Source organism: Calypte anna, chromosome 2 (genome assembly GCF_003957555.1).
Source record: "Calypte anna isolate BGI_N300 chromosome 2, bCalAnn1_v1.p, whole genome shotgun sequence".
NCBI lineage: Eukaryota > Metazoa > Chordata > Aves > Apodiformes > Trochilidae > Calypte > Calypte anna.
In genome coordinates, this window is record NC_044245.1 from 48,977,239 (window position 1) to 49,001,974 (window position 24,736).

Below are 24,736 nucleotides of genomic sequence, written 5' to 3' on the forward strand. Positions count from 1 at the left end.
ATGGTATGTTAATACGGCAAGTCCAATTAAGGTTTTCTAGCTAGTGCTCGAGGCTATAGCTATTCTCACACTAAGATAAATGACGGGAGCACACCTAGCCCTTCCAGCCGCTTTCCAGGCCTATTTCTTAAGAAGGGATGTTGACTACTTCGGTAGATGGGTGCTCCTCTAATTCTTGCAGTCACGTAAACTCCACTTTTAGTCTACATTTTACTCCTCGTTCTCTATTACGTGATTGTTTTTTTTTGGTTTTTTTTTTCAGAATGTTACTTATTTCAATTAAAACCGACACAGGGGGAGATGGCGCCGAGTCTGCTCCTCCCCCGTCCCGGGTGAGAGCGCTTCATCCACGTTTGCAGGGAGAGAGGAGGAGCGGGAGGGCCGGGCCGGGCTGGTGTCCTGCCCCCTTTTCTCCCTCCCTCCCCTCGCCTCCTAAGTGCTCCCTGCGGCAGCCCCGTTCGCGGCCCTCCATGGCGGGGCGGGCGGCCGGGCGGCCGCGGCGGGGCCGGGGTGCGGGTTGGGGTTCACTGCTGGTGCTGCTGCCGGCGCTGCTGGTGAGCTGGGCGGCCTGCCAGGCACCGCCGGTGCCCTCCGCTGCCCAAGCCCCCGGGGACGGCTCCGAACTCCGCATCGAGCGTCGCTTCGTGCCCGAGAGCTGCCCGCGGGCCGTGCAGCCCGGAGACTTCGTGCGCTACCACTACCTCGGCGCCTTCCCCGACGGCACCCGCTTCGACTCCAGGTCTGGTTTTGCAGCCCCCTTCAGGGCTTAGCCCGCAGCCCCCTGATCCCCGTGGTGCAGCCCCCTCGGGGTTTGGTGCGTGTGAGGGTGCTCTGTGAGGACTGTAAGGGGGCGAGCGGTCCGGTGGCCACGAGGGTGTTTTTGTGGGTGTTTGGAGATGGTGGTGCTTGGGTGGAGGCTGTGGTTGAAGTTCGGTTCGGGCTCTGCTGCTCTTCCTCGCTCTGTCCCGCTGTGGCCTGGGAGCCCTTCTGTGGGTACGAGTTAGGTCATTGGTGAGGTGGGCAGTATCGTGCAAGTGAGGCCACCGTGGGAAGATGTCTTTGAAACCGGCAAAGAGCTGAGGTGTGGCTGCTGGGGACGAGATCTCTGCGGTGGCCGGGTCCAGTTAGCAGTAGTTGGTGTATCCTGATGGATCCCTACCACGTGCTTCCAGCTGCTTTTCCAAGGCGCTGACTGGGAGCTTTCTGCTCCAAGAGCATAGCCCGTGAGGATATTCGGTTATCCTGGTAAACAGGATAATTGCAGGCTCTCGAAGTATTTACTGATTCTTTCTGTACTTTTGCTATGTCTTCTCCAGGCTCTGACCTACCGTATCACAAACATTTCTAAATCTTTATCTTTCCCAGAAATGCAAGAGCTACCAGTCTGCACTTGCACAGAAATTTTCGGTTTAGTTACCCTTGAATAAATGTGACCTATGTACAGTGAAGTGCCTGGCCACTTTCCTGCTGTTATTTTGGGAAGCCTAAATAGTGGCATCAGGAGGCTGCAAAGGATGCTGCTGCTGCTGCTGACAGCTTAATTGTTTTTTCTAGCTTCATTCATTGCCACCGATCAAAGTATTCCTTGGGAAGAAAAAACAAAACATACTTTCAGTAATCCTCTTAATCTTCCTTGTGCTTCAAGGAAAATCTGTAGCCTTAGGGAAAGAACTATCAGAGTAAGCACAGCTCTTCCTGACCGGAGCGCTGCGATGCTTTATTGGGGAGGGGGGGGAACAGGCAGGGTTAGGGTTAAGGTTAAGGCTAAGGCTTAGGTTAGGGTTAGGGTTAGGGTGGAGCTGACTGTACTTCGGTGTGCCCCCCGTGGCACTTCACCATCACTTCTCCAGATAAAGGTCGGGAAGCTGCGGCTCAGCTGGTGTCGGTGTGGTTTTAGTGAAGAAGCACAGCAAGGGCAGTGAGTTCATTGGCAGCTGACAATCTCAGAAAATAAATCTTAGCTGCAGATGTGAGGACACGCAAAGAAAGCCAGCATCCTCACTGCTCATTTTACAAATATGAGACAAGTGGAAAACCAGCCATGTGTTCAGAAATGTGTTTCTGATTTCTGCAGATACACACTGGGTCTTGCTTGCAACAAGCAAATTTCCGCACTGAGGCTGGGCACCTGGAGGAGCTTTCCAGGTCTTTAGTTCCAAATTCCTTGTCGTTTAGCTCTGGATTATTTGGGGCAGGAACAAGCTGTCAGAACTTATAAAATCATAGAATCGTTTTGGTTGGAAAAAACCTTAAAGGTCAAGGTCAATCTTTAACCTAGCACACTGCTGCACTAGCACTGTACAGTGTTTATCTCTTTGGGTCTTCTAAATATCACTAAATAAAAAACATTAGACTGGTCTAACTTGAGTATTTATATGGCTGTAAAAGAATGTAAAAACATCAGGTTTGTTCAGATTATAATTTTTTTTTAGAGGGCAGCTCATGTTGACAAACATGTTTGTCATTCTCTAGCTCGGCTCTTTTTTTAAAGCTGATGACAGTGGTCTCATGGTAAGAGAACAGAAAATTAGGAGGTTTTTATGTTCTGCAGTTTAATGGAAGAAATGCTTCAGAGTAGTTGTAAAATCATAAGTGTTCTCTGCACATACAAGTTAATGATCAATTTACATTAAAATTAATCTATTAAAAGTCCATTTTTCTACCTATCAGATTTGCTGCCTGTTTTTTTTCTTAAGTTTATAGAAGGGTTTATCAGCATCAATTTAGCCAAACACTGCACTGAAATCCATTTAGAAAATACTGGGGGTGTTGAACTAAGGGCAGTTTCACTATGTTTCAGCTGCTAAAAATGTTCTTAAGGTTGAAAATTATTCCCAAGTAGAAGGTAGTAATACAGCTCTTCTTCTTAACAGGCTGTTGACAGTCTTAGTAATGATGATGACTGTGTTGCATAAATTAACGGAAGTCTGTTTATTCTTTTTATTATTTTTCCCATCAGTATTTGCATTTTTGTTTTGATGGCCACAAAATTATTTGCATTTTTAAGTCTGAATTTAGTTGCTTAGTCATCTGCTGTTAATTTGCTAAATTCCACTAACAGAAACAAATTTTGCTTGTTTTTTTAAGGAATCTGCAAAGTCAGTTCTGCAGCGCTGCATGGTCTGCTCACTGCTTTGTTCACTTCTCTGATAGCATCAATGTTTTCTTAATTGCAGGGGAAAAAAAAAAAGGTTTTCTGGTTTGAGTCTTTCCCAGATGTATTGCTCAGATTTGTCAGTCACTACAAAATACTACTTTTTGGAGATTCTTAGAACCTTTTATGTCATTAGTCTTAACATCTTCATTATGGTTTTGGTTGTATAATAGAATTTGGTGGGAGCTAATTTAAATTTTTTCTATCCTCTCCTGAGAGTAGGAATATTTTTGCAACCAAATGTGAAGGGTCTGTATAAAGAGTTGACTATTTTAAGGGAGATGTTTGCCAGAAAAAAAAAATATGGAGCAAACAGAGAAACCACTCAGGAAAATATTTGAGGGGTTTGAGGCTCTGGGACTGTTATGAGGATCAGTAAGTTGTGGAAGTGATGTGTACAGGCTTTGAAGGAAAGTTTGACATCATTTCCCTAGTGGTATCTAGATGCTGGCTGCCTTCCAGAATATTTTAGCAGGCAAGGAGGCATAAGCCGGTTTTGGTTTTTTTGGTTTTTTTTTTTAGGTAATTAAAAAAAATACTGCCTTTTATCTGAAAAAAAAGCCCAACCCAGAAGTCCTTCAAATTATGAAAGGAATTTGAGAAAATGGAAGCAGTAAAAGCTTAAAAATAGTCACAAAGCTTTTGAAATGCTTCCTGCTGCATGTTTATACATGGCTTAAAAAATTAAATAATGGCAGTAATTCAGGAACAGCAAACTGGGGTCATTGTGTGGAGTTAAAGTGGTCATAGTAACCACAGAAGCTCATTTTGGTGTTCTGCTGTGGTAATGCTGCTGCTTTTTGGAATACTTCATTATCATTTAAGCATGTTTTCTTTTACCTTTCAAATGTTAATGTCTTATCACATCTTCCACAAGTGCAAAATTACTTAGGTAATTTAGATCCGTCTTCTGATGAACTTACTGTTTGAAGTACATCACTATTTTTTTCTTTTTAAATCTTAATGACAAAGCAACAGCTGGAGAAAATAACTAATTGACAAATCTCACAGCTGTTACTCAAAAAGGCATTTCCTCTTCTCTCACAGAAAATTCCCAATGGTCATAGAATCATAGAATCATAGAATCATAGAATCGACTGGGTTGGAAGGGACCTCAGAGATCATAAAGTCCAACCTTTGATCCTTGGTGGTGATGTCTTGCATTGTAAAGCATATATTGATCTTGAGTGATATTTTTATGATGCTACTCAACAAAATTAATAAGCTGACATCCTACCGTGGGGGCAGCTATTCTTTCATATCTTGTAAGAATGTTTAGTTTTCTTTCTCTTCTGTATTTTTCCAGTGCTGCTTGTACTATTGGTGTGTAAATGAGCTCTTGTAGTGCCTGCACACTGCTAGAATGCATTTCAGGTAGATCATAGAATCATAGAATTGGCTGGGTTGGAAGGGACCTCAGAGATCATCGAGTCCAACCCTTGATCCACTACTGCTGAGGTTCCCAGACCATGGCACTGAGTGCCACATCCAGTCTCTTTTTAAATATCTCCAGGGACAGAGAATCCACTACTTCCCTGGGCAGCCCATTCCAATGTCTGATGGTGAGCAGTGAACAGAAGGAGAGGTTGGTTGAAGTCTCAGGAACATGTAGATTTGCCCCTTCTCTTATCAGCTGTCTTGTAGTTAAGTTCTGCTAACAGGGCAAGGGGCAGACAAGGTTGAGTTTAAACTCTCAAAAAAGAAATAGTGGAACAATGAGTAAAGGAACTGCTGACGTTTTTGCTCACTTTTCCCTCTTTAGCTATGACAGGGGATCCACTTTCAACGTGTTTGTGGGAAAAGGTCAGCTCATTGCAGGGATGGACAAAGCTCTAGTCGGCATGTGTGTGAATGAGCGGCGGTTCGTGAAGATTCCCCCCAAGCTCGCCTATGGAAGCGAAGGAGTCTGTAAGTGCAGCCCTGGGGCAGTGGATAGCTGGCTGTGCAAGGGTTTCAGCAGAGCAGATAAAAAATACAGTGACAGAAGAGAAGGACAGGAATACCCAGTAGTGAATTTCAGTGCTTTTCCATGCTTAGGAGGGCTTGTTAAGCCTGTAGTGTAGCTAAAGGCTCCAGGCTTCCTCTGGGTGCAGAAGGAAGAGCTGTTGACTCCAGAGGATCTTCAGCAAAGGAACCTTGTTGCTAAAGTGAAGTATTTATTTATACTTACCTTGATGTTAAATAGTCACCTGTTTTGGTGTTGCAGTGCTGTACATGGTCTTGTGAGTGCTAGAAGCTTTTGCTCTGCAGCCTCAGAGGCAAAAAATGCTTAAAACAAGAAGTTAGCCTGATGGACATATTTGATAACAGTTCATGTTGTCACATTTCTACCCCCCCTTATGTAGCTGCAAGAGTGACAAGGAGCATATAAGCAGAAAAAAGGATTGAGTTGTATATCCTGGATTTTATTTAGGGAATGTATAGATTAGTTTGTCCTGTAGAAAAAGGGAAATAAAACTTGTGGGTTTTTTGGCTTTGCAGCTGGTGTCATACCTCCCAATGCTGTGCTCCATTTCGACGTGCTGCTGATTGATCTCTGGAACTCAGAGGACGATGTGCAGGTTCAGACTTACTTCAAACCTGAGAAGTGCCTTCGGACAGTCCAGGTGTCTGACTTTGTTCGATACCATTACAATGGAACGTTCTTAGATGGGACCCTCTTTGATTCAAGGTACAATTGGGTTGTGTGTCTTTGTGTCTTTCAATATGTATCTGACATCGCTTTAAATGATCACTTCTCTTTCCTTCACTGTTATGACAATTAAAGCTAATTGCCCAGAAAGACAAGAGAAAGCTATCCTCATGTGTCAGTAATTTATTTGGGGATTATTGCACAGAAGTACTGACTCAGACCTGTAAAACACTACATTATTTCTGCATGAGTATTACCAGCCCAGATCCTTTCTTTTTTAAAATGTCATTCTCTGTATCTATATTACTACTTATTGCTGTCAGATACCAATGCATCATAGCTATCCAAGTTAGGTACAACCTGTATAAACTAAACAGTATTTTGATGAAATTGACCTACTTGCACTTTCATACTGAGATTTAAATTTACAGCATGCTTACTTCATTGAAATTCTGTGGAAAATGATGCTTTAATAACAGGTGCCATTGTGTTGATGACCTGCTTTTCAAAACCTGTTAGGTTTCTGAAACAGCTAAGGACTCTGGAAAATCATACCCAGAAAGCCCTTAGTAAATCAAGGAGCAATATTTCTGAAGCAGCAGGTTGTGAGTTACATTGTGCATTACACTTGGCTTTTGAAGATTAAATGAACATTGTTCTTTCCTGTGGCTGTCTCACAGTTGATTTTTTTTTGGTTTGTTTTCATTTTGTTTTGGTTTTTAGCCATAACCGGATGAGAACTTATGATACCTATGTGGGAATTGGTTGGCTGATTCCTGGCATGGACCAGGGTCTCTTGGGAATGTGCGTCGGAGAGAAGCGCATTATAACAATACCACCTTTCCTGGCATATGGAGAAGAAGGAGATGGTAAAAGAGAGACTTTATTTTTAAAATTACCCATGTTTTAAAACAAACTTGTATTTTGCATATTTTAAAATTCATGGGCAGAATTATTACCCCTTTCAGACAGAAGGAACAAAGGGATGCAAAGAGAGGTTCAAAATGTGTTATGTACAGGATTGGACTGGTTAGAAAGTAACAGATGTTTTTTGAAAAAACATAACTAGTGGGTTGCTTAACAGATATGTTGTTGATGCAGTTGTAATCTTCATATACTGAAATTTTATTTCATTCAGAAAATGTAATCTGGGATTACTATCTATTGGCTCCAAAAACTGGAAGTCAGATGACTGCACAGTTCTTTCAGTGACTGCCACAGAGAGCAGAGAACTTCTGAAAAAAGAAAAAAGTAATTTTAGTTCCAGGTTTGTTCTCTTTTTTGCAACCAATGCCCTAGTAGTAATTACGAGGTGGATTAATTGTCCTATGAGACTGTATACAGCCTGCAGGTCATACAAACAGATCCCCATGTTAAATGAGGAGGCAGTTAGGTACCATTAGGGACACTTCTCTTAAATTCTTTCTCTGCTGTAAAGTTTAAGGAAGTGTCTCTGGTGTACAGTTTCATACCCATTCCATGACTTTGTCGCCATTGGCTGTGATTGCCATCTCGATTGGTAACAAAACTTTGTGGAGTTGTTTTTAAGTTTTGCCAAGATCTTGAGCTCAATGGTTCATGATAAAATCAACTCAGACCATAATTTGTGTATAGATGGAAAGGTACTTTTTCACTGAGATACTCTATTGGCCCTCTTCAACTTCCGTCTTGTGGTCTCCTGTCTCTGTATTTAAAGAATGGGAAGAGCAGATGTCCCAGATTTGTATTCTAATGGTTATTTTATGTGCTTTCATCAAGTGTCTTGGAAATACTGGTAGGCTACACCACACAGCTCAGATGGAGCTGGTGTGTAGTGAATAAGATGGGTGTTGCTGAAGAGGCTGTTGCTTTCAGTGAGGCAGTGCCATCACAACAGGAACTGAGTGAAATAACTGAGTTAGAGAGTTGAGTAGCAAACCCACACATCAAACAAAAAATGACTGACTGGAAGCAGATTGATTTATTTTGGGAGGGGAGGTGTCAGGTATTCATCAGTAGGTCACTTTTCTTCTGCAAACGTATTTAAGCTCCTTCTAGACCACTTGACATTTCTTACCAGTTTTCTGCTCTAATCCTTCTGTAGGTAAGGAGATCCCTGGCCAAGCTTCCCTCGTCTTTGATGTGGTTTTGCTCGATCTCCATAACCCCAAGGATAGTGTTACTATTGAGAACCAGCAGGTGCCTGAGTCTTGTGAGAGGAGGAGCCAGGCAGGAGACTTTGTCAGATACCATTACAATGGCACACTTCTGGATGGCACACTGTTTGATTCCAGGTAACCAAACCATTCAGCCCTACACATCCCATTTCCTTGTCTGCCTCATCTGTCATATACCCAAATAAATTGCTTTGCTCTTTCCTTCCTTTTTTCAAAGCTTTGAGTGAAGTTGGAATCTTCTTAAAAAAGCTGATAGGGAACTTTTCAAGATGGGAAGTTAAAGGCCTGGTTTGTATTATGACGCCATCTAGGGGTGGTGATTTACCTGGTGAAGATATCGATGCATTAGACACAAATGCCTGAAGACTTTGCCCCGTGGCATTTGTCTGCCAAGTAAATAATAATAATAATATAATTATAATTATTGTTATTATTATTAATATATTATTATTAATATATTATTATATTAATATATTATATTTATATTTATATTTTTATTTATTTATATATTAATATAATTTATATTAATATAATTTATATTAATTATATATAATTAATATATTATATTAATATTATTATTAATAATATTTTATAATAATAATAATAATAATAATAATAATAATAATAATAATAATAATAATAATAATTATTATTATTATTATTATTATTTCCCATTTTATGTCCTGAGAATTGTGTGTTAGTGTGCCAGTGGCTGGTTTGAGGTTAATCTCAAGACAGTCTTTCCATTTGTACTTAAAAGCTGTTTGCAATTTGAAGGCTAATGTCTTTCAGGACTGAAGTCAGAAATGGGGTTTCTATGATAAAGGAAGAAGGATTGCTGTCACGTCAGATTCAAAACTCTCTGTACAGAATTAAATGACAAATATTGCCCTTGTAGCTCCCTGCTCTTTAATGAGGAGTACCTAACTTTCTCACTCCAGCTTTCAGAACAGCTGGCACAAGTAGCTGAAGAATTGAAAATGAAACACTGTAAAATGTTTTACAAAATAAACTAATGAAGTTTTTTTTGGTACTTCTACATCTGCTGCAAGCTGAAGATCAGGATTACTTTGCAAACATTAGCTGCCATGTGTGCTACTTACCATAAGGAGGAGTCAGGGAATTGTATCTCATGTTACAGAATTGAGGTTCAGAATTAAACTTGACCTCCCCATTCAGCTGCCCAGCCTGGTGGGAAGATAAAACTCCATGGAGATCTGCATCAGCAGCCATCACTTTAGACCTTTCATTTACAGTTTACAAAAATTTGTAAGTTAAGAACTTAAAGTTTATCCACAGTGCACCTGCCCAGAATCTCTTTTTTTTTTTGAGATGTGAATGAGTATTATCTGTAGTAATTAAACAATTTTGAAAATGGTTTTAGTATCCATATTAGGGTCGTTTTCAACAAATAGTAATAAATACCTTCTAGACACCATTCTGTAGTGCTGACAGTTGCTAAAGGCCTTATTAGAGTGTTGCATCCTGGCTTCCTGCAGATTGTACAGCAAGGGACAGGATTTAACAAGTATCTATGAAATAACAGAGCAGGTAACAGGAGCTACTGAAAGCCTTGGGGTTGGCAAGGAAAAAAATTCTCAGTAATACTGGAATCATGCCAAAAGCACCTCAAATGGTGGGGGGTGAGGGCTTTAATAATATTTTCCTTAATTTTCATTTTTTCCCCTCTGAAATACTCAGTTTCAGAAGAGCCCTGAGCAGCTCAGCCAGGAATGTCTGGGATTAGAGCAGTTGAGTAAACATCTGAGACATATCAGTGTCCTGATCTTGCTCTTTTCCAGAGTTGCCCTGTGAAGACGAATTAAAAACTTCTATGCCTTCCTTTCTTTGGGCTGTCCCTTCATGTAGCATGCCTTGAAGAAAGGCAGAAGACAGACAACATTCTTGTAATAAACATAATCTGTTGTTGTAGGCTTGTTTTATGCTGTCACTAGGTGTTGAAAGCAGATCATTCAGCCTATGTGTAAATGATTGGCATGGTTTGGAAGGGAGGGATAGTATTGATACTGTTCTCTTGCCATGACTCATCTTAATGCTGTGTGTCCCAGGAGAACCTATTTATCCCACCTCCTGCTTGTAGTAGTTGAACTACATAGCTGTGGTTGTAAAATGAGACAGTCTGAAGGGTGTCTCATGAAAATGAACGTAAACTATATCTAGGTGATTAACACTTCTAATTAGAGTCAGGCCAGAGGAAAATTTAAGGGAGAAAAATGGTTTTTTTTCAGTAAGTATCAAAACATGTTTTCTTTTTGGTCTAAAATGCGTATGTACATCAGATTTGCTTTCAGAATATAGCAGAAACACATTTGCAAATAAGCTGTTCCCTGGCCAAGGTCCCAGAAATGGTTAATATATGACGTGTGCATCACTTGAGTGATGAAACTTGGTGGCCTAAAGTCATTGAACATGAACACATGCACTGTGCCTCTCAGGTGCTAATTAATGACCATGTGTTTGACCTTATCTGGCTTAAGAATTGTGTTGCTGACCTATTGTCAATAGATTCTGTATACATCTGGCACTGCTAAAATGCTGATACTTTCCATAGCTATTCACGAAATCGTACATATGACACCTATGTTGGGAAAGGTTATGTGATTGCTGGAATGGATGAAGGTTTGCTAGGTGTATGCACTGGTGAAAAAAGAAGAATAATAATCCCTCCTCATCTTGGATATGGAGAAGAAGGAAGAGGTGAGTTTGTCTTTTCATTCAAGTATTCCATAACCAGTGATGTTTCCTTTACTATTCAGTGCATCTGTGTGCAGTTACATTTTTTTTTTAATTTGAAGAGGTTTATGAATTAGTTCATTATTTTGTGGGTATGCACCTGGCAGGATTACATCCAGAATCTGCAAAACTATTTTAATTAGCTAAACAGGTAGGACAGTAAGAATGCAGAACAACCTCACACATAATTGGTGACCTGAACTCATTTGGATAATTAGTTCTTCAGGCAGGCTGGTACTTGGTGACCTGAACTCATTTGGATAAGCAGTGTTGCAGACTGGTACTTGGGTGCCAGGAACTCTGCAGTGTGAGATCATCCTACCTGTGTGTCATAACAAACTCTGTATGCTAAAGGAATTAATTGTGTTAAGTTTTCTTCCCCATTCCTTCCACAGCCACAGGTTTTGTGGACTCCTAAGCCGCTTCTGTAAACGGTGGATGCATGTAGCAGCAAAGTATCTGTGTATGTATAACATACAATTAAGATTCCTTTGGGAAGACTCATTAGTACCTAAAAAGGTTGCTGTGAGGGGTTGAATATGATAGCCCTTCTAGCTGGTTGCAGTTTTATGGCCAGTGTTTCAAAAGGTACCTCCTAGAATGTTATTTGGAAAAACTGACTTAGAAGAAATTCCTCTCTGCTGGGAATGCAAATTCCGTGCTGTTGACTTGGGAATTAGACTCCTCTACCAACAAAACCCATTCCTGGGTCTGGATGTGTCTGTCAGTCTTGGTGAGGGGAAGACATTGCTTGCTCCCAGGGCATTTTAAGAAACTGTAACCCTTTAGACAAAATGGCATTCCTTCAGCATGAGATGTCCTACAAAGATTTTGATTGATAACGAATTAGTGTGTGCAACATGAATTGGTTATTCAGAATAGTGACAGGAAATACATGGTTACTGCTTCATTTCTGCATAATTTTCAAATTCAGAATAATGGAAATGTTTTTTTTCACTGTTGAACTGAGTGTTTGTTTAGGGCTTTTCCACTGGTTTTCCTTTCCTACATTGAATGCAGTTTGCGTCTGTTGCATACAGAAGAGATACAGTCGTTTAATTCTGAACAAGAGCAAAACAACTCAGCAGTAGACACAGTGGTAATATATATTCCTACATGGTTCAGTACCTGGTCATCATAAGGTTGTTTGAGTACCATTTTTTCTCTACTTGCCTAATATGCTTTCTATTTAGGAAAGATTCCAGGATCTGCCGTGCTGGTCTTTGACATCCACGTGGTTGACTTCCACAACCCCTCAGATTCAGTCAGCATTACTGTTAACTACAAACCTTCCAATTGCACTGTACTGAGTAAGAAGGGAGATTACGTGAAGTATCACTACAACGCATCTCTCCTGGATGGTACTTTGCTAGACTCAACGTAAGTACATCACCTGGTAAAGAAAAAGTCCCTAGTAGCTGTGAAAGCAGAATGAATTGCCTGCAAAGTGGGCTGCCAGGGAATAAAGGTGTTTGTGGGGTTTTTTTTAAATTGATGTAGAATGTATTTTTCTTCTTATGTCTGCCTGCCTAAGATATACAGGAGGAGGAAAATTAAAAGACTGTCATAGCATAATGAGAGAACTGGGAATAAAAAACAGATGTAGGAGTGTGTTGGAGAACATAAACACTGCAGGTGGAGTGATGCAACAGGCTGTCTGCATGGCAGTCTGATTAATTCAGGTGCCTGAGCCAGTCATACTAGAATGACACAGGGCTCTGTGTGAATGAACTATTCAGGTGTATTTGGTTTTGGGGGTAGGATTGGTACTCTGCACTGATTTGGTGCTCCTGAGAGAATTCTGGTAGAGGTATTCAGTATAGTTTTGTTAAAGCTAGTTTGATTTTTAGTAAACAGTGTTTACAGTAAATGTGTTTTCTAGTAAATGGTCACTGCTATGTCTGTACCACACACGGGTGCTACTTTTTCTATACTGTAGTATTGCAGTTAGTGTCACCATGCAGAAACTATCAGAGGGCTTGATCATGACTGTGATTAAAGTGTTCCTCTTCCTCCTTCCTGTTGACAGCAAGTTAATGAGGGAAGCAGAGATTGCTCCACTGTTTCATGTAAAACTAAAGTGAGCCCATCACGTGGTTCTGCTGCAGCTACAGGAATATTTTTGCTAGTTTTTTTTTCTGCCTTCGTCTTTTGGATAGCACACATCATCTAAAATTTTCTTTTTGGAGGAGAAGTTGGGAAAAGCTTTTTTTTAAACAGGTTATAATTAACATAGGAGCAGCTGATAGTTTTCCCAGTGGACACAGCAGCCTGCAGAGCTGAAGAGCTGGCTTACATTGAAGCACACGACGTGATGCACTAGGCAAGTGCGTGTGCAGTAACACTGTTGGATTCACAGACCTTGTATATGGCAGCAATGCTCAGTTCCACTTTGTAGCAGCAACCAAGGGATGTCAAAACTGTCTTATTCAAAGCAGTTTACAGAGAATCAAAGATCATAAATCTTGTGCTCCTAATTTTAAGGCCGACCTTCTAGCCACTGAATTGTTTTCTTTCCAAATAATACTCAGTTGTACAAGCATGTCCTGTAGTGGTACAGCCAAGCCAAATAACCAAAGGAAGGAGACTGACAGAAGAAAGGGTCCTGCTGCTGTGACACATGCTGAGTGAAAACACTGCACCCTCTGCTTTTGGAATCACAATACATGTTTAACTTCTGGGAGTTTAACTCATGATAATTTCTGATTTTAGAAATGAGCCACTAGCAACAAGGTCTAAGTTAAATATGGCTTAATAGCATTATTAGTAGTGTACTTTCAAGCAGTGTTGGTTAAATGACTGCTACATTATAGTGACTGATTCCATTAAAGGGTTGGCTGATTGATGTGAGTGCACCCAGATCCTTACAGGTTGGGAGTTCTGGGACAAATGTTCATCTGGAACTTTCTCATCTGCTAAGAAGTCCAACTTCATTAGTTAAAAAAATGTAAAGGCAAAAACTCTTATTTTGAGATAAAAATACTTCAGGGGAGTTAATTGGGAGGATTAATGATTTTAACTGGATTTTGTTCAAGAAGTGTATAATCATTGTACCAGAGGATGTGTGAATAATAGGGACACTTCTGTTTGGTGCTGGCTGTAACTTGGTACCTTGAGAACAGCTTCAGGTAACTGCTTGGTAGAACAGAACATTAGGCATGAAGATAATTTCTTGGCAATGGTAAGATGCTAACTAGAAACTGCTCTTTCTGTGGTAATTTTGAAACAACAGACATTCTCTGTTGTATGTTCTTTGTTTTTGTCCCCCTCCTCCAGACACAGCCTTGGCAAGACCTACAACATAGTTCTGGGGTCTGGGCAGGTGGTGATAGGGATGGACATGGGCCTTCAAGACATGTGTGTTGGGGAACGCCGAACAGTTGTTATTCCACCTCATCTTGGCTACGGAGAAGAGGGAGTTGGTGAGTGAGTGAAACCATGTAGTGCACATCCATGTAGTGTCTCCTGAGTACCTGAAACACAAGTGTGTGTGTTGTGTTACTTGCTGTGCATGATGAGGACACGAGGTGAGTGCTTCTTACCTGCGTGAACCAGATTTTTTTCCAGAGGTTTTAAATTCCATTATTTTAGATAACCCCCCTACTCCTCAATGAAATAAGCATGCTGTCTGTGTTGTGTTTTAAATGGCCAATTTAAAGACCATTCCAGTACAAAAGGGAATCACACACAGCCCCAGTAATGCTGCTTTGTCAAAATGGAAAGCTCCAGGCCCTCTGGTGTTGCAGAGTGAAGTAAACAGTGTTCTCTGTGATAGGGAATTGGGTCCTCATGCTTGGACATGTGACATGTTATTCAGGAAACAAAGCTACAGGGGACTGTTCAGCACTAATATGATAGACATTCAAAGAAAACTCAAAATTCAGAATCTATATAAACTGAAGATAAGATGTGGAACAGTGCATTGGTGCTGTTGAAACCCCAACCCAAATATATTTAAGGCAGCTTGCTCTGCTTTAGAGCATTGAGGCTTATAAATTTTGAATGACAGGGACAACAGTAATAAAAAGAGCAATATAGAAGTGACAGCTATTCTCATCTGCCAATGTATGTGATTGTTGCTGAGTTAGAAGAGGTGAGAGAAAGGAGTCAACTGGAAAATTGCCAAGCTCCTGCACTTTGGCCACAACAACCCCATGCAGTGCTACAGGCTGGGGACAGAATGTCTGGAGAGCAGCCAGGCAGAAAGGGACCTGGGAGTCTGAATTGACAGGAAGCTGAACATGAGTCAGCAGTGTGTCCAGGTGGCCAAGAAGGCCAATGGCATCCTGGCCTGTATCAGGAACAGCGTGGCCAGCAGGTCCAAGGAAGTGATTCTGCCCCTGTACTCAGCCCTGGTGAGGCCACACCTCGAGTCCTGTGTCCAGTTCTGGGCCCCTCAGTTCAGGAAGGAGATTGAGGTGCTGGAGTGGGTCCAAAGGAGGGCAACCAGGCTGGTGAAGGGACTCGAGCACAGACTCTATGAGGAGAGGCTGAGGGAGCTGGGGCTGTTCAGCCTGGAGGAGACTCAGGGGAGACCTCATCACTCTCTACAGCTCCCTGAAAGGAGGGTGTAGCTGGGTGGGGGTTGGTCTCTTTTGCCAGATGACTTTCCAGATGACTGTGCCAGGGGAGGTTTAGGTTGGATATTAGAAAGAATTTCTTTATGGAGAGGGTGATCAAGCATTGGAATGGGCTGCCCAGGGAAGTAGTGGATTCTCCATCCCTGGAGATATTTAAAAAGAGACTGGATGTGGCACTCAGTGCCATGGTCTGGTAACTGCAGCCGTGTGGATCAAGGGTTGGACTTCGTGATCTCTGAGGTCCCTTCCAACCCAGCCAATTCTATGATTCTATCAGGAAACTTGTATATGTATGCAAACAGTTGCCTAAATTGCAGTGTTCTCTGTATAGCTCCAGAACAGTTTGTATTTTATAAACACTGTCAGGCATTTCCTGCCAAGCTTCATGGAGAATCAGCTTGTGGTTAGAGTTAAAGCAGCATTTTCACTTGTACCTGATTTCTGTGAAAAATTACGAGTGTTGTATTTGCAACGCTTTGTACTATTTTGTAAAATTGTATGGTTTATATATAATAAATTGAAAATCTCCTCAGAATGTAAAAACACTGCTGTGTTAAAAACTACAATAAACATACCTATCATAGGCAGGTGCCATCATTCAGATTGGTATTTGGGGTACATGGTCTGACACATTGGATGAGTGTTAGTGTTCCAGTATATACTCAGATCTGAAGAGACTGTTCATGTGCTACTGAAGTTAGAGGTGACCTCAGTTTTCTTTTTCAGGAATAAATTCAGCTCCTTCCTTGGTTTAATTAAAGTAACATCCCAAGCTGTTTTTACACAGTTGAATCTCCCAGTAGCTCTTTGATACATGGTTGATGTACCAGTGAGATGAAGGAGAATTGATTAATTCCCACAGTTTTACCTGGGTAATGGATGTGGTTTTATTATGAAGGCTTTGGCTTTCTTTATGTTTGATCACCTCACCCCTACTGAAGTGCACAGTAAGATTTGGTGGGCTTGGGGATCCCAGCAGGGAATCTGTTGGAGCAGGAAGAGAAATGTAATTATGGATTAAAGGGAAATAATACACTCTTTGATATGAGTGAGGCTAAATACCCCTCTTTGCCATTTGTTGTGACAGAAGGAGAGGTGCCTGGTAGCGCTGTATTGGTTTTCGACATTGAACTCCTGGAACTGGTGTCTGGCTTGCCTGAAGGATACATGTTTGTGTGGAATGGGGAAGTCTCTCCCAATCTTTTTGAAGAAATAGACCAGAATAGTGATGGAGAGGTTCTTTTGGAAGAGGTAAGCTGAGGCAATGAAAACTCTTGTGGTGGTTTTCTCATACCACCACCAACTCAGATGCTGAAGAACATCTGTCTCTGTCATCTGCTGAAGAACAGGGTCTCTCCTCCCCTCCCCTCCCTCTCTCCCTCCTCTTCTCACATGGTGTTGCGAAGTTAACAGGAAAGCAGCAATGCCAGATAAAACATGGTTATTTAGCTTTAGAGAGAGAAGAAGAAAAAAGTATAAGAATTGTACTACTTAAGACCACTTACTACTGTGGCCTCTAGCTGTGGTCAACAACAGATAGGTTTGGGCACAGGTATAAAAGGCAAAGTTAAGAATTCCACAATCCTTTGCTGGATCAGCTTTCAGTGTCTGTTAACTGGAGGTTTATTGTGAAGTGCTGAGACAAAGCTGAGCCTGCAGCAGTGCCTCCAGGAAATGTCTGATCACTCAGGGAGCCTGGCAGTGCCTGTGGTTGTTCCTTCCAGGGGTGAAGGTGTGTGTGCTGTGTCAGAGTCTCCTTCCCCATGCTTGCTTTTAAAATCTGCAGTGTGAGAATGTCACTGGGTGTCCTAATTGAAATCCACTTGCACAGCTGTGCCACACTGCCACACCATCTCTGGCAATATAAACCTCCATCTTCCTCTGTGCTTTCTCTTAACTGCATTCTATTTTTTATTTTTTTTTATTCTCCAGTCTTCTTTGTCTCCTTTCTCTACCATTCTTTTTACTGTCCTTGCTGGCTGGAGTAGTGCAGCCTATAGCTCTGAGGGTCCAGGCCATGAACCTGTGAAACAGCATGAGATACCTTTCAGCATTTTCACAAGCCAACAGGATAAAATCAGAATCTTGTTTTCCCTCTTCCTAACACTTACTTGTTTTCCTTCTTATCTCCATTCTGTCTCTTGTGTTTGCCTCCACTTTTGTCCTTGCAGAGAAGAGCTTTTATCAGTCTAGAGAATGAGTGAGGTGGGATCTGACTGTTGATATCCACATCTTTCTGGTCACCTAGTGAGAAGGAGGAGCAGCCAAGAAGATAGGAGAGGATGCTTGGCCTAGAGGGTGTAAATGAATGTCAGAAGTAGCTCTCATTGCTGGAGCTTATTTAACAGGTACTGCCAGATATAACAGGAATTGAAAAAATATTGTGGGATTGTGGACTGATGTTTTTGGCGAGTCAGCAGTATGACTTCTGTCAGATGTTGCCTTATCACCTTGAATAAGGTCATCATAAATGGAAGGAAAAGGATTTTTAGGAAAAACTGGCCTTGTAACCTTGCAACCATATCCACCATGGAGTCAAGTGGAAGGCATAATGCCTGTAGCCACTTGAAAAAATCTCATGATATCCTGATACTTCTGATACTTCAAGTCTCTTTTCTGTGTTTCATTCTTTTTCTTGTGTGTTTTCTTTCAAGATGCAGGTGGATGTCTGTTTTACAGTGTGAGCTTCATGTAATAGCATGCAAAGTTAAACTCCATTTCTTCATAAAGATCATGTGTCATACATGTTCATGTGTCACTCTCTGTTCAACTCATCTGTCCCCTAAATTATGAAAAGAACTTGTTATGGGTACAGGACCTGCTGGAATAATGTTAAGAAATCCCTGCTAAGCCTTACAAAGAGCGATTTAACATCATGTATCAGTCCTATTTAGTCCGATTTAGGTTGTAAGCTGTATAGGATAGTAACAGTGTACCTTAATGTACACTTAACCACTAAAATGATAAATAGTAAAAAACCCCTAAAAGCTGCTTCTGGAAATTCTCCAGTTTTAGATGGCTATTTCACTGTGAGCTGTTTTCTCCTCCTTTCCCTCCTCTTAGTTTTCAGAGTACATTCAAGCTCAAGTTGATTCTGGCAAAGGAAAACTGGCTCCTGGTTTTGATTTTGAAAAGATTGTTAAAAACATGTTCACCAATCAAGACCGGGATGGAAATGGTAAAGTTACAGCTGAAGAATTCAAGTTGAAAGACCAGGAAGCCAAAGAGGAACATGATGAACTGTAAAGCTAAGGAAAAAACAGGAGTCCTGAGCTGACCTACTGTTCGAACGCGTGTACTGGAAGAGGTTTCAGCAAGCATGTTTCTGGAAGATCAGCACTCAGCTAGACAACCTGTGTCTGCCTGTGCCTCTGTGCTGTCAAAATAGGAAATGATTTTCAGCTGGAATTGTTAGGTATATATTTTAAAAAGTGCCTCAAGATAGAATGTATAAATGGCTAAAGAGTTCACTGCCATTTGTGGTGTTGTGAACCACACGATCTGTCTATGCTTAAAATTAAATGTTCTCGTTGAGCAATGCAGTCATTTGAATGGATGGATGGTAGGGGTAGAACTTACTGAGTGCTTTTAAAAGAGCTTTAAATAAAGTTCTGTATCCAGACTACTTCTGCAGGATAACCTAGCAGAAACTATTTCCCATGAAAATAACCTGTAAAAACTGTCAGACATGAGACTGGTTCCTTTCAGAAGGCACGAGTGCTCTTTTCAAGTAAATGAACAAACTCGTGGATGTTTGCCTGCAGGAGCTCTGATTGGCAAATTCAGAATGTGCAAAGGACAGCTATGCCATTGCAAAATTTCTGTAAGCTGTGAATTAAATTATACAGGCCTTGAATTGTAACTGATCATGAGGTAAAAACCCAACACATAAGTTCACCATATGTATTATATTTAATAAATAACCTTGACTCTTCTTGCTGGCCTGTTGAAACAGTGTTCTGACCAGTGATTCCCAAACCTTTTTAGTCACAATCTTATTTATAGTTTTTCTAGACTTTAAATATTAGAATCGTGAGGTCCAAATACTGTCATAAATACCAGATATAATTGATTTTGTGTTGGGCTTCTGCCTCCTATTTTGGGAATTGTTAGACTAAAGTGTAAGTACTTAGAGCTTATGCAGCAGAGCAGTCTGGCATGGTGAACAAACAAAAAGACAGTGATAGAATCAAGAAATAGACCTGTCTGTTTATGCTTGCAAATGTTCTGGCCTATCCTTCCAACACAAAATCAGCCCTGGGAGAGCTGTTTATATTATATGAACTCTTGAGACAATCACCCATTAGATGTAGAAATGTAGCACGCTGTTCAACAGAAAATCCACTAAAGAGACAGCTTTTTCTGGAAGGCCATGAGATCCCCTCTCAGTACACTGCATGTAAAGAGCACAAATACATAACTGCACAACACGGTCAAAACCAAGGGAATTGTGCTTCCATTTATATGCTTTGTGCCTGGTTTCTTGCTTTTCTTGATCTGTACATGTGGGTTGTAAAGCCCCTGAGATGCTCTTCTTCAAAACTGGCATTGCAATTGGAGGAAAACTTTTTGTATTGGTTTTTAATACAGTTGTTACAGAAAGTGCAGTGACTTTTTTTTCAGTTTGATACCATTGAATGTTGGATAACTGATCTTTTTGTTAAATAAAATGTTGATCAACTACTACTGTGAAAGTTCTTTTTCTCCTGTCATTTTCAATGGATGGGGAATCTGAAAAGAAGCAAATACCCTTCTTATTGCTCTTCTTGTGCACATAGCAAAAGTATATCCAATATTGCTGTTGCTCTTTAGAAAAAACATTTTTAATTACTTGATTTAAAACTATTGAGAATAAGAAACCACAATGAAAACTTAGATTATGGGACTTCACGCAGCCAAAGTAATTCTGTGGCCTTAGAAGGAGTTCCCTAATTTACCTCTCCCGTATTACCATCAGCTGTGACAGCTGGGAGGGTGATAGTTCACTCAGGTGAGGCCATCTCTCATTGAATGAAATAGTTTTCTGTAAGAAGCATTGCATTGCTCAGGCTAGTGAAAGCAAACTCACTGGGTTTAGTATCCAAGGTTTGTTCGTTTTCATCTGTAGCTCCAAACCCACATCTATTGCATGTAAAATGCTGGAAGTCTGATCTGGTTTGGGCTTGATTTAAATACAACTCTAAATACTGTAGATATCAGTGAATAGTCTAAATGTTTATGACTGGAATGGCTCTTTAGAAGTGTTTCATCTTGTGAAAGCAGCTTTCACAAGAAGACTTGCACAAAATTCTCCTTTCATTTGGAAGTAAGTTGCCCACTTGTTTTTGTGGTTCAAATTCACAAATTGCTTCTGTGAGCTTATAGATCTAAGGTAAGGAGCTGGAAGCAAGTTGTGCTGGTACGTAGGAAGAGGACAAGGGGTAATGTCTTAAAACTGGAAGAGGGGAGATTTAGATTGGACATGAAGAAGAAATCCTTAACTCTGAGGGTAGTGAGACACTGGAACAGGTTCCCCAAGGCAGCTGTGGATTCCACATCAATGGAAGCATTCAAGGGCAGGGTGGATGGGACTTTGAGCAATGTGGTTTAGTGGAAGGTGTCCCTGCCCATGCTGGGGGGTTTGGAACCTCAAGGATCTTTAAAGTCCCTTCGGACACAAACCATGCTGTGCTCATCACTCTCTACAACTCCCTGAAAGGAGGGTGTCTTAAGTTGTGCCAGGGGAGGTTTAGGTTGGATATTAGAAAGAATTTATTTACCGAGAGGGTGATCAGGCATTGGAATGGGCTGCCCAGGGAAGTAGTGGATTCTCCATCCCTGGAGATATTTAAAAAGAGACTGGATGTGGCACTCAGTGCCATGGTCTGGAAACTGCAGCAGTAGTGGATCAAGGGTTGAACTTGATGATTTCTGAGGTCCCTTCCAACCCAGCCAATTCTATGATTCTATGATTCTATGATTCTGTGACTGAGTGCTGCCAGAAGCAGTTGTCAGTGTGGAAATGACTCCTTATGCTGTTCTCATACGTGCCCCAAAAGACAACTGGTTCTTCTGGGTTTCCAGAATGATTTTTATCATAGAAAATCGGAGTGAATAGCTCTTTTTGCAGAGAGAATCCTTCCAGGTGCTTCCCTGGAGGTGGTCTGGAGGTTCCTAGTGAACCAGGGCAGCAGAACCCTGCTGCAGGGGTAGTCCAGGACAAGGAGCAGCACTACACAGAGAAAAGAAGTTCAGTCAGCTGATAATCCTAAAGATTGCTGTGCTGGATTGCTTAGAAAGAGCATGTCAGCAATAAAGTAGCAAGTATGACTTCACCAGTCCCTCCAGGTAAGAGAACTACACCCGAAATTATTTTTTTATTGCTCCCTAGGCCTTAGCAAACATGGCTAAATCTGAATTATAGCATCCACCTAAATGATTGTTTCCTGGCAAATGAAGTTTTTGATGCTGTCTCATCTCACACCCCCTCCCAAGTCTGAAGGTTGCCATTTTGGAAGTGATTATGCAGCTTTGGGGAAAAGGAGAGAATTAAATGGACAAACTTGCTGCAAAATGTATTTACACTGAATATTAACTTGCCTGGAGAAAGGCAGGAGAGACTGCATTAGTCCTGACTAAATTGCATAAAATCCAGAATTTTTTGTTTCTTAGACCCTGTCTGTTCTTTCTGTTGGCAGCCATCAGCCCCTACCACAAAGGAAAGCTCGGGGCCACCTTCCTTCTTTGAAGAGAAATAGATTGAATTTTCAAATTCATAGATTGAATCCTTTATACATGTATACATTTGCTTCTCTATATATTGCTTCTTACAGTGCATGACAGCCCTGTAAAGGGCAGGGCATCCTGCCTGCCTGTGAACCAAACCAGAGCCTGGGGACTAAAATTGTGCTGGTATGGACTGAGAGAGCTCAGCTCAGCCCCTCTGCCTCCAGGCATAAACCAGACCCTGTGTGGCACAATTCTGTTGGAGAGGGTGGCCTATGACGGACATAGATAAAAGGGGAATATTTTCTACCTCAAAATGTAAAATAATTTTTTTCTTAATGTTTATTTTGATAAGCAGATCTATTTAGATACTTTCTTACACACTTGAGGTAACTTATTTAGAAAAACATAAATCTTTAAGGGTCATTAATAGATGAAAAACTGATGGTTTAGCTAACAAGAGACATGGGACTGCTGCTGCTCCTTTAATGAAACAGCCAGGTGCTATTCTCAGAGCTGGGCAGCTGACTCCTATTAGGAAGCTGGATGATGAATGGAAACTGCCTGCAATCAAGGTTGGTAATTACCTGCTGGAGGGGCAGAGCCTCAGTTGCAGAGCAATATGGCTGTGTGTCCAGAAAAATCCAGGTATTTATGGTTTTTCTTTGTGATTTTGTTGCCCTACTTTGACCAGAGATGCTGTCTGCTGTATAACTCTGTATCTTCCCAGTTGGCAAATGATCTAACACTTGGTACAGATTTTTGGCTAAGTTCAGGACTATTGGTGTGTGTTTGGCAGGGAGAGGATATTTGAGCTGGCTGCAACACCCACTCAGAAGGAGGAAGCATTTTTAGCTAAATAAGAGTCCCAATACTTGACCTTGGACATGTGCTACAGACAGAACAGATATTGTGAGTAACAAAAAAAAAAAAAAAAGGGGGAGTAAATTCATTTAACTTTGCTACTTATTCTTTGCTTTTAACTTTAGAAATAAGTTTAGAAATTGTCTTTTGGCTATGGGAAAACGGTATGGAAAATGTATAGCTTTCTTTCCAAGCTGAGTAATAAATGAAATACACTTGTAGGGCTGCAAAATGTTTCTGGTTAGAAATTCAATGTAGAAAGGCTCAGTGTGAATATCAGTTCTTTCCTAAAACTGAATGCAGAATCTGGATGGCAATTTTAAGAATTAGACTTGCTGTAGAATGATAATTTAACCCGTAGCTGTTTAAATATTCTTTGCCATTAATTTTGTTCATGGGTTTGGAGAGAGGGTAGTATCTATTCTTATTTCTAGACAAGTGACAAGCAGCTTTCCAAAAGGGGACAATATCTAAAAACACATCTTGTGTTTTCCCTTAGCTGCCATAGAGCAAGAGTTAGAGTTAGCAGTGAGGTAATAATGAAATTATATTGGTAATAGGTACGGCACTATGTAGGTTTTTTGAATCACACCTCCTGGTTCAGGTGTAACCATGTAATTAACTATTTTTTTTCTAGAGAGATATACAAATGGCATTTCAAGAATTATTTGGTGTGCAGATACCCTTTGTGCAGGAAGTGGGTTTTATCAGATGTTTGCAATGTGGCTTAGCTGCTATTATATCCCAGCAAAGGCTCATTCTTCTGGCAGGTCCTTAACTCAGAGTCTGAGACTAGAAGGACTTAATGGAGAAAGTGTGCAAGAGATCTTAACTTACCTGTGGACTACTGGAAGGATAAGGAGCCTGTTGTTGAGGTGATCCCTGTTGTGGATGCTTGGTGACTGACAATTCGTTGTCCATCTGATTGGGGGCAAGATTGGAAAATCTTCCTTAATACTTGAGAGGTGGTTGTTTAATCTGAAATCCTCTACCAAGGCAAAGATTTTAAGTGTCCCATCTAATCTGGGAACTGTGAAGTGATTGCTTCTAATATGCCTGAGCTCTGTCAGGTTGGACTGTAATTTCAGTAACTGATTAAGATCTAGTTGGAGATCTGTTTTGATAACTGGTTTTAAAAGAGACTGCTTAATTCTTTTCCATACTGCTCTGCATGTATTTTTGGTTGTGTTTTTGTTTTTTGATATTTTTAAAAATTTTGGATGGGTAGAACGAGATGCTCATCATGATGAAGGACCAATGGTTTGCACCCTGTAGGCTTGGGGGAGGCTGAGTTAAAATTCAGGAAGGAGGATCAATGAGTTGATGTGAAATCCTGAGGCACTTAGATGAGTGTATCCTGCTTCTCAGAAACATGACACAGAGATCGGAATCATCCCCAACTTCTCACTGATGCTGTTATGGTCAGGGAAGTCCATGCCAGAAGCTGGACTCATGGTGTGTGTGGTGTTGACATATTTTATGCTGTGGAGCCACTTTTCACATGCTCTAAATTTAAACTGTTATCTGTATTCCAAAGGTAACCTGCCTGTAAATGAGAAATCTTGTCCCAGTGTTAACTTTGTGAGTAATGCCAGGTAATTAGTCCCATGCAACTGGAGACTGGTTGAGTAAGCAGTGCATCCAAACACCTTGGTGTTTTTCAGAAGGCCTTTGCCTTTTGGACTTCTATTTTGCAGCTGTGATAAAGAGCCAGCATGATTGCTTGCTTAACACAAAATCCACCACCAACCCTCTGCTCCCCCACCCCCCCCCGCCCCCCTTGACATTATCTCAGGCAATGTTTATTCTAAATGCTTAAAACCCCAAATGTAGGCTGTTAAATTATACCTGCTGACTTCCCTGGAAAAACCGCAGCACTCCTGAAGAGCCT

General features: G+C 41.1%; 1 protein-coding gene across 2 annotated transcripts; it reads left to right on the forward strand.

Moving 5' to 3' along the window:
* The first annotated feature begins 424 nt into the window (after positions 1–424).
* On the forward strand, positions 425–19,959 carry FKBP9 (FKBP prolyl isomerase 9). 2 transcript variants are annotated; one of them, XM_030445709.1, is made up of 10 exons: positions 425–739; positions 4,917–5,062; positions 5,636–5,825; positions 6,510–6,655; positions 7,870–8,059; positions 10,515–10,660; positions 11,890–12,076; positions 13,973–14,118; positions 16,364–16,527; positions 18,340–19,959. In XM_030445709.1, the coding sequence occupies exons 1-10, from the start codon at positions 471–473 to the stop codon at positions 18,520–18,522; spliced, it is 1,767 nt and encodes a 588-aa protein (XP_030301569.1). In that variant the 5' UTR covers positions 425–470; the 3' UTR covers positions 18,523–19,959. The 2 variants fall into 2 exon arrangements, with proteins under 2 accessions (XP_030301569.1, XP_030301570.1); XM_030445710.1 differs by lacking the exon at positions 4,917–5,062 and having other exon boundaries at positions 663–739.
* The last annotated feature ends 4,777 nt before the right edge of the window (positions 19,960–24,736 follow it).

Excerpts from the sequence above, each read along its gene's own strand:
- FKBP9 (XM_030445709.1), top strand. The coding sequence starts at position 471 with ATGGCGGGGCGGGCGGCCGGGCGGCCGCGGCGGGGCCGGGGTGCGGGT. Across the intron at positions 5,063-5,635 it reads CTATGGAAGCGAAGGAGTCT|CTGGTGTCATACCTCCCAAT; the intron begins GTAAGTGCAGCC and ends TTGGCTTTGCAG. Across the intron at positions 8,060-10,514 it reads GGCACACTGTTTGATTCCAG|CTATTCACGAAATCGTACAT; the intron begins GTAACCAAACCA and ends TACTTTCCATAG.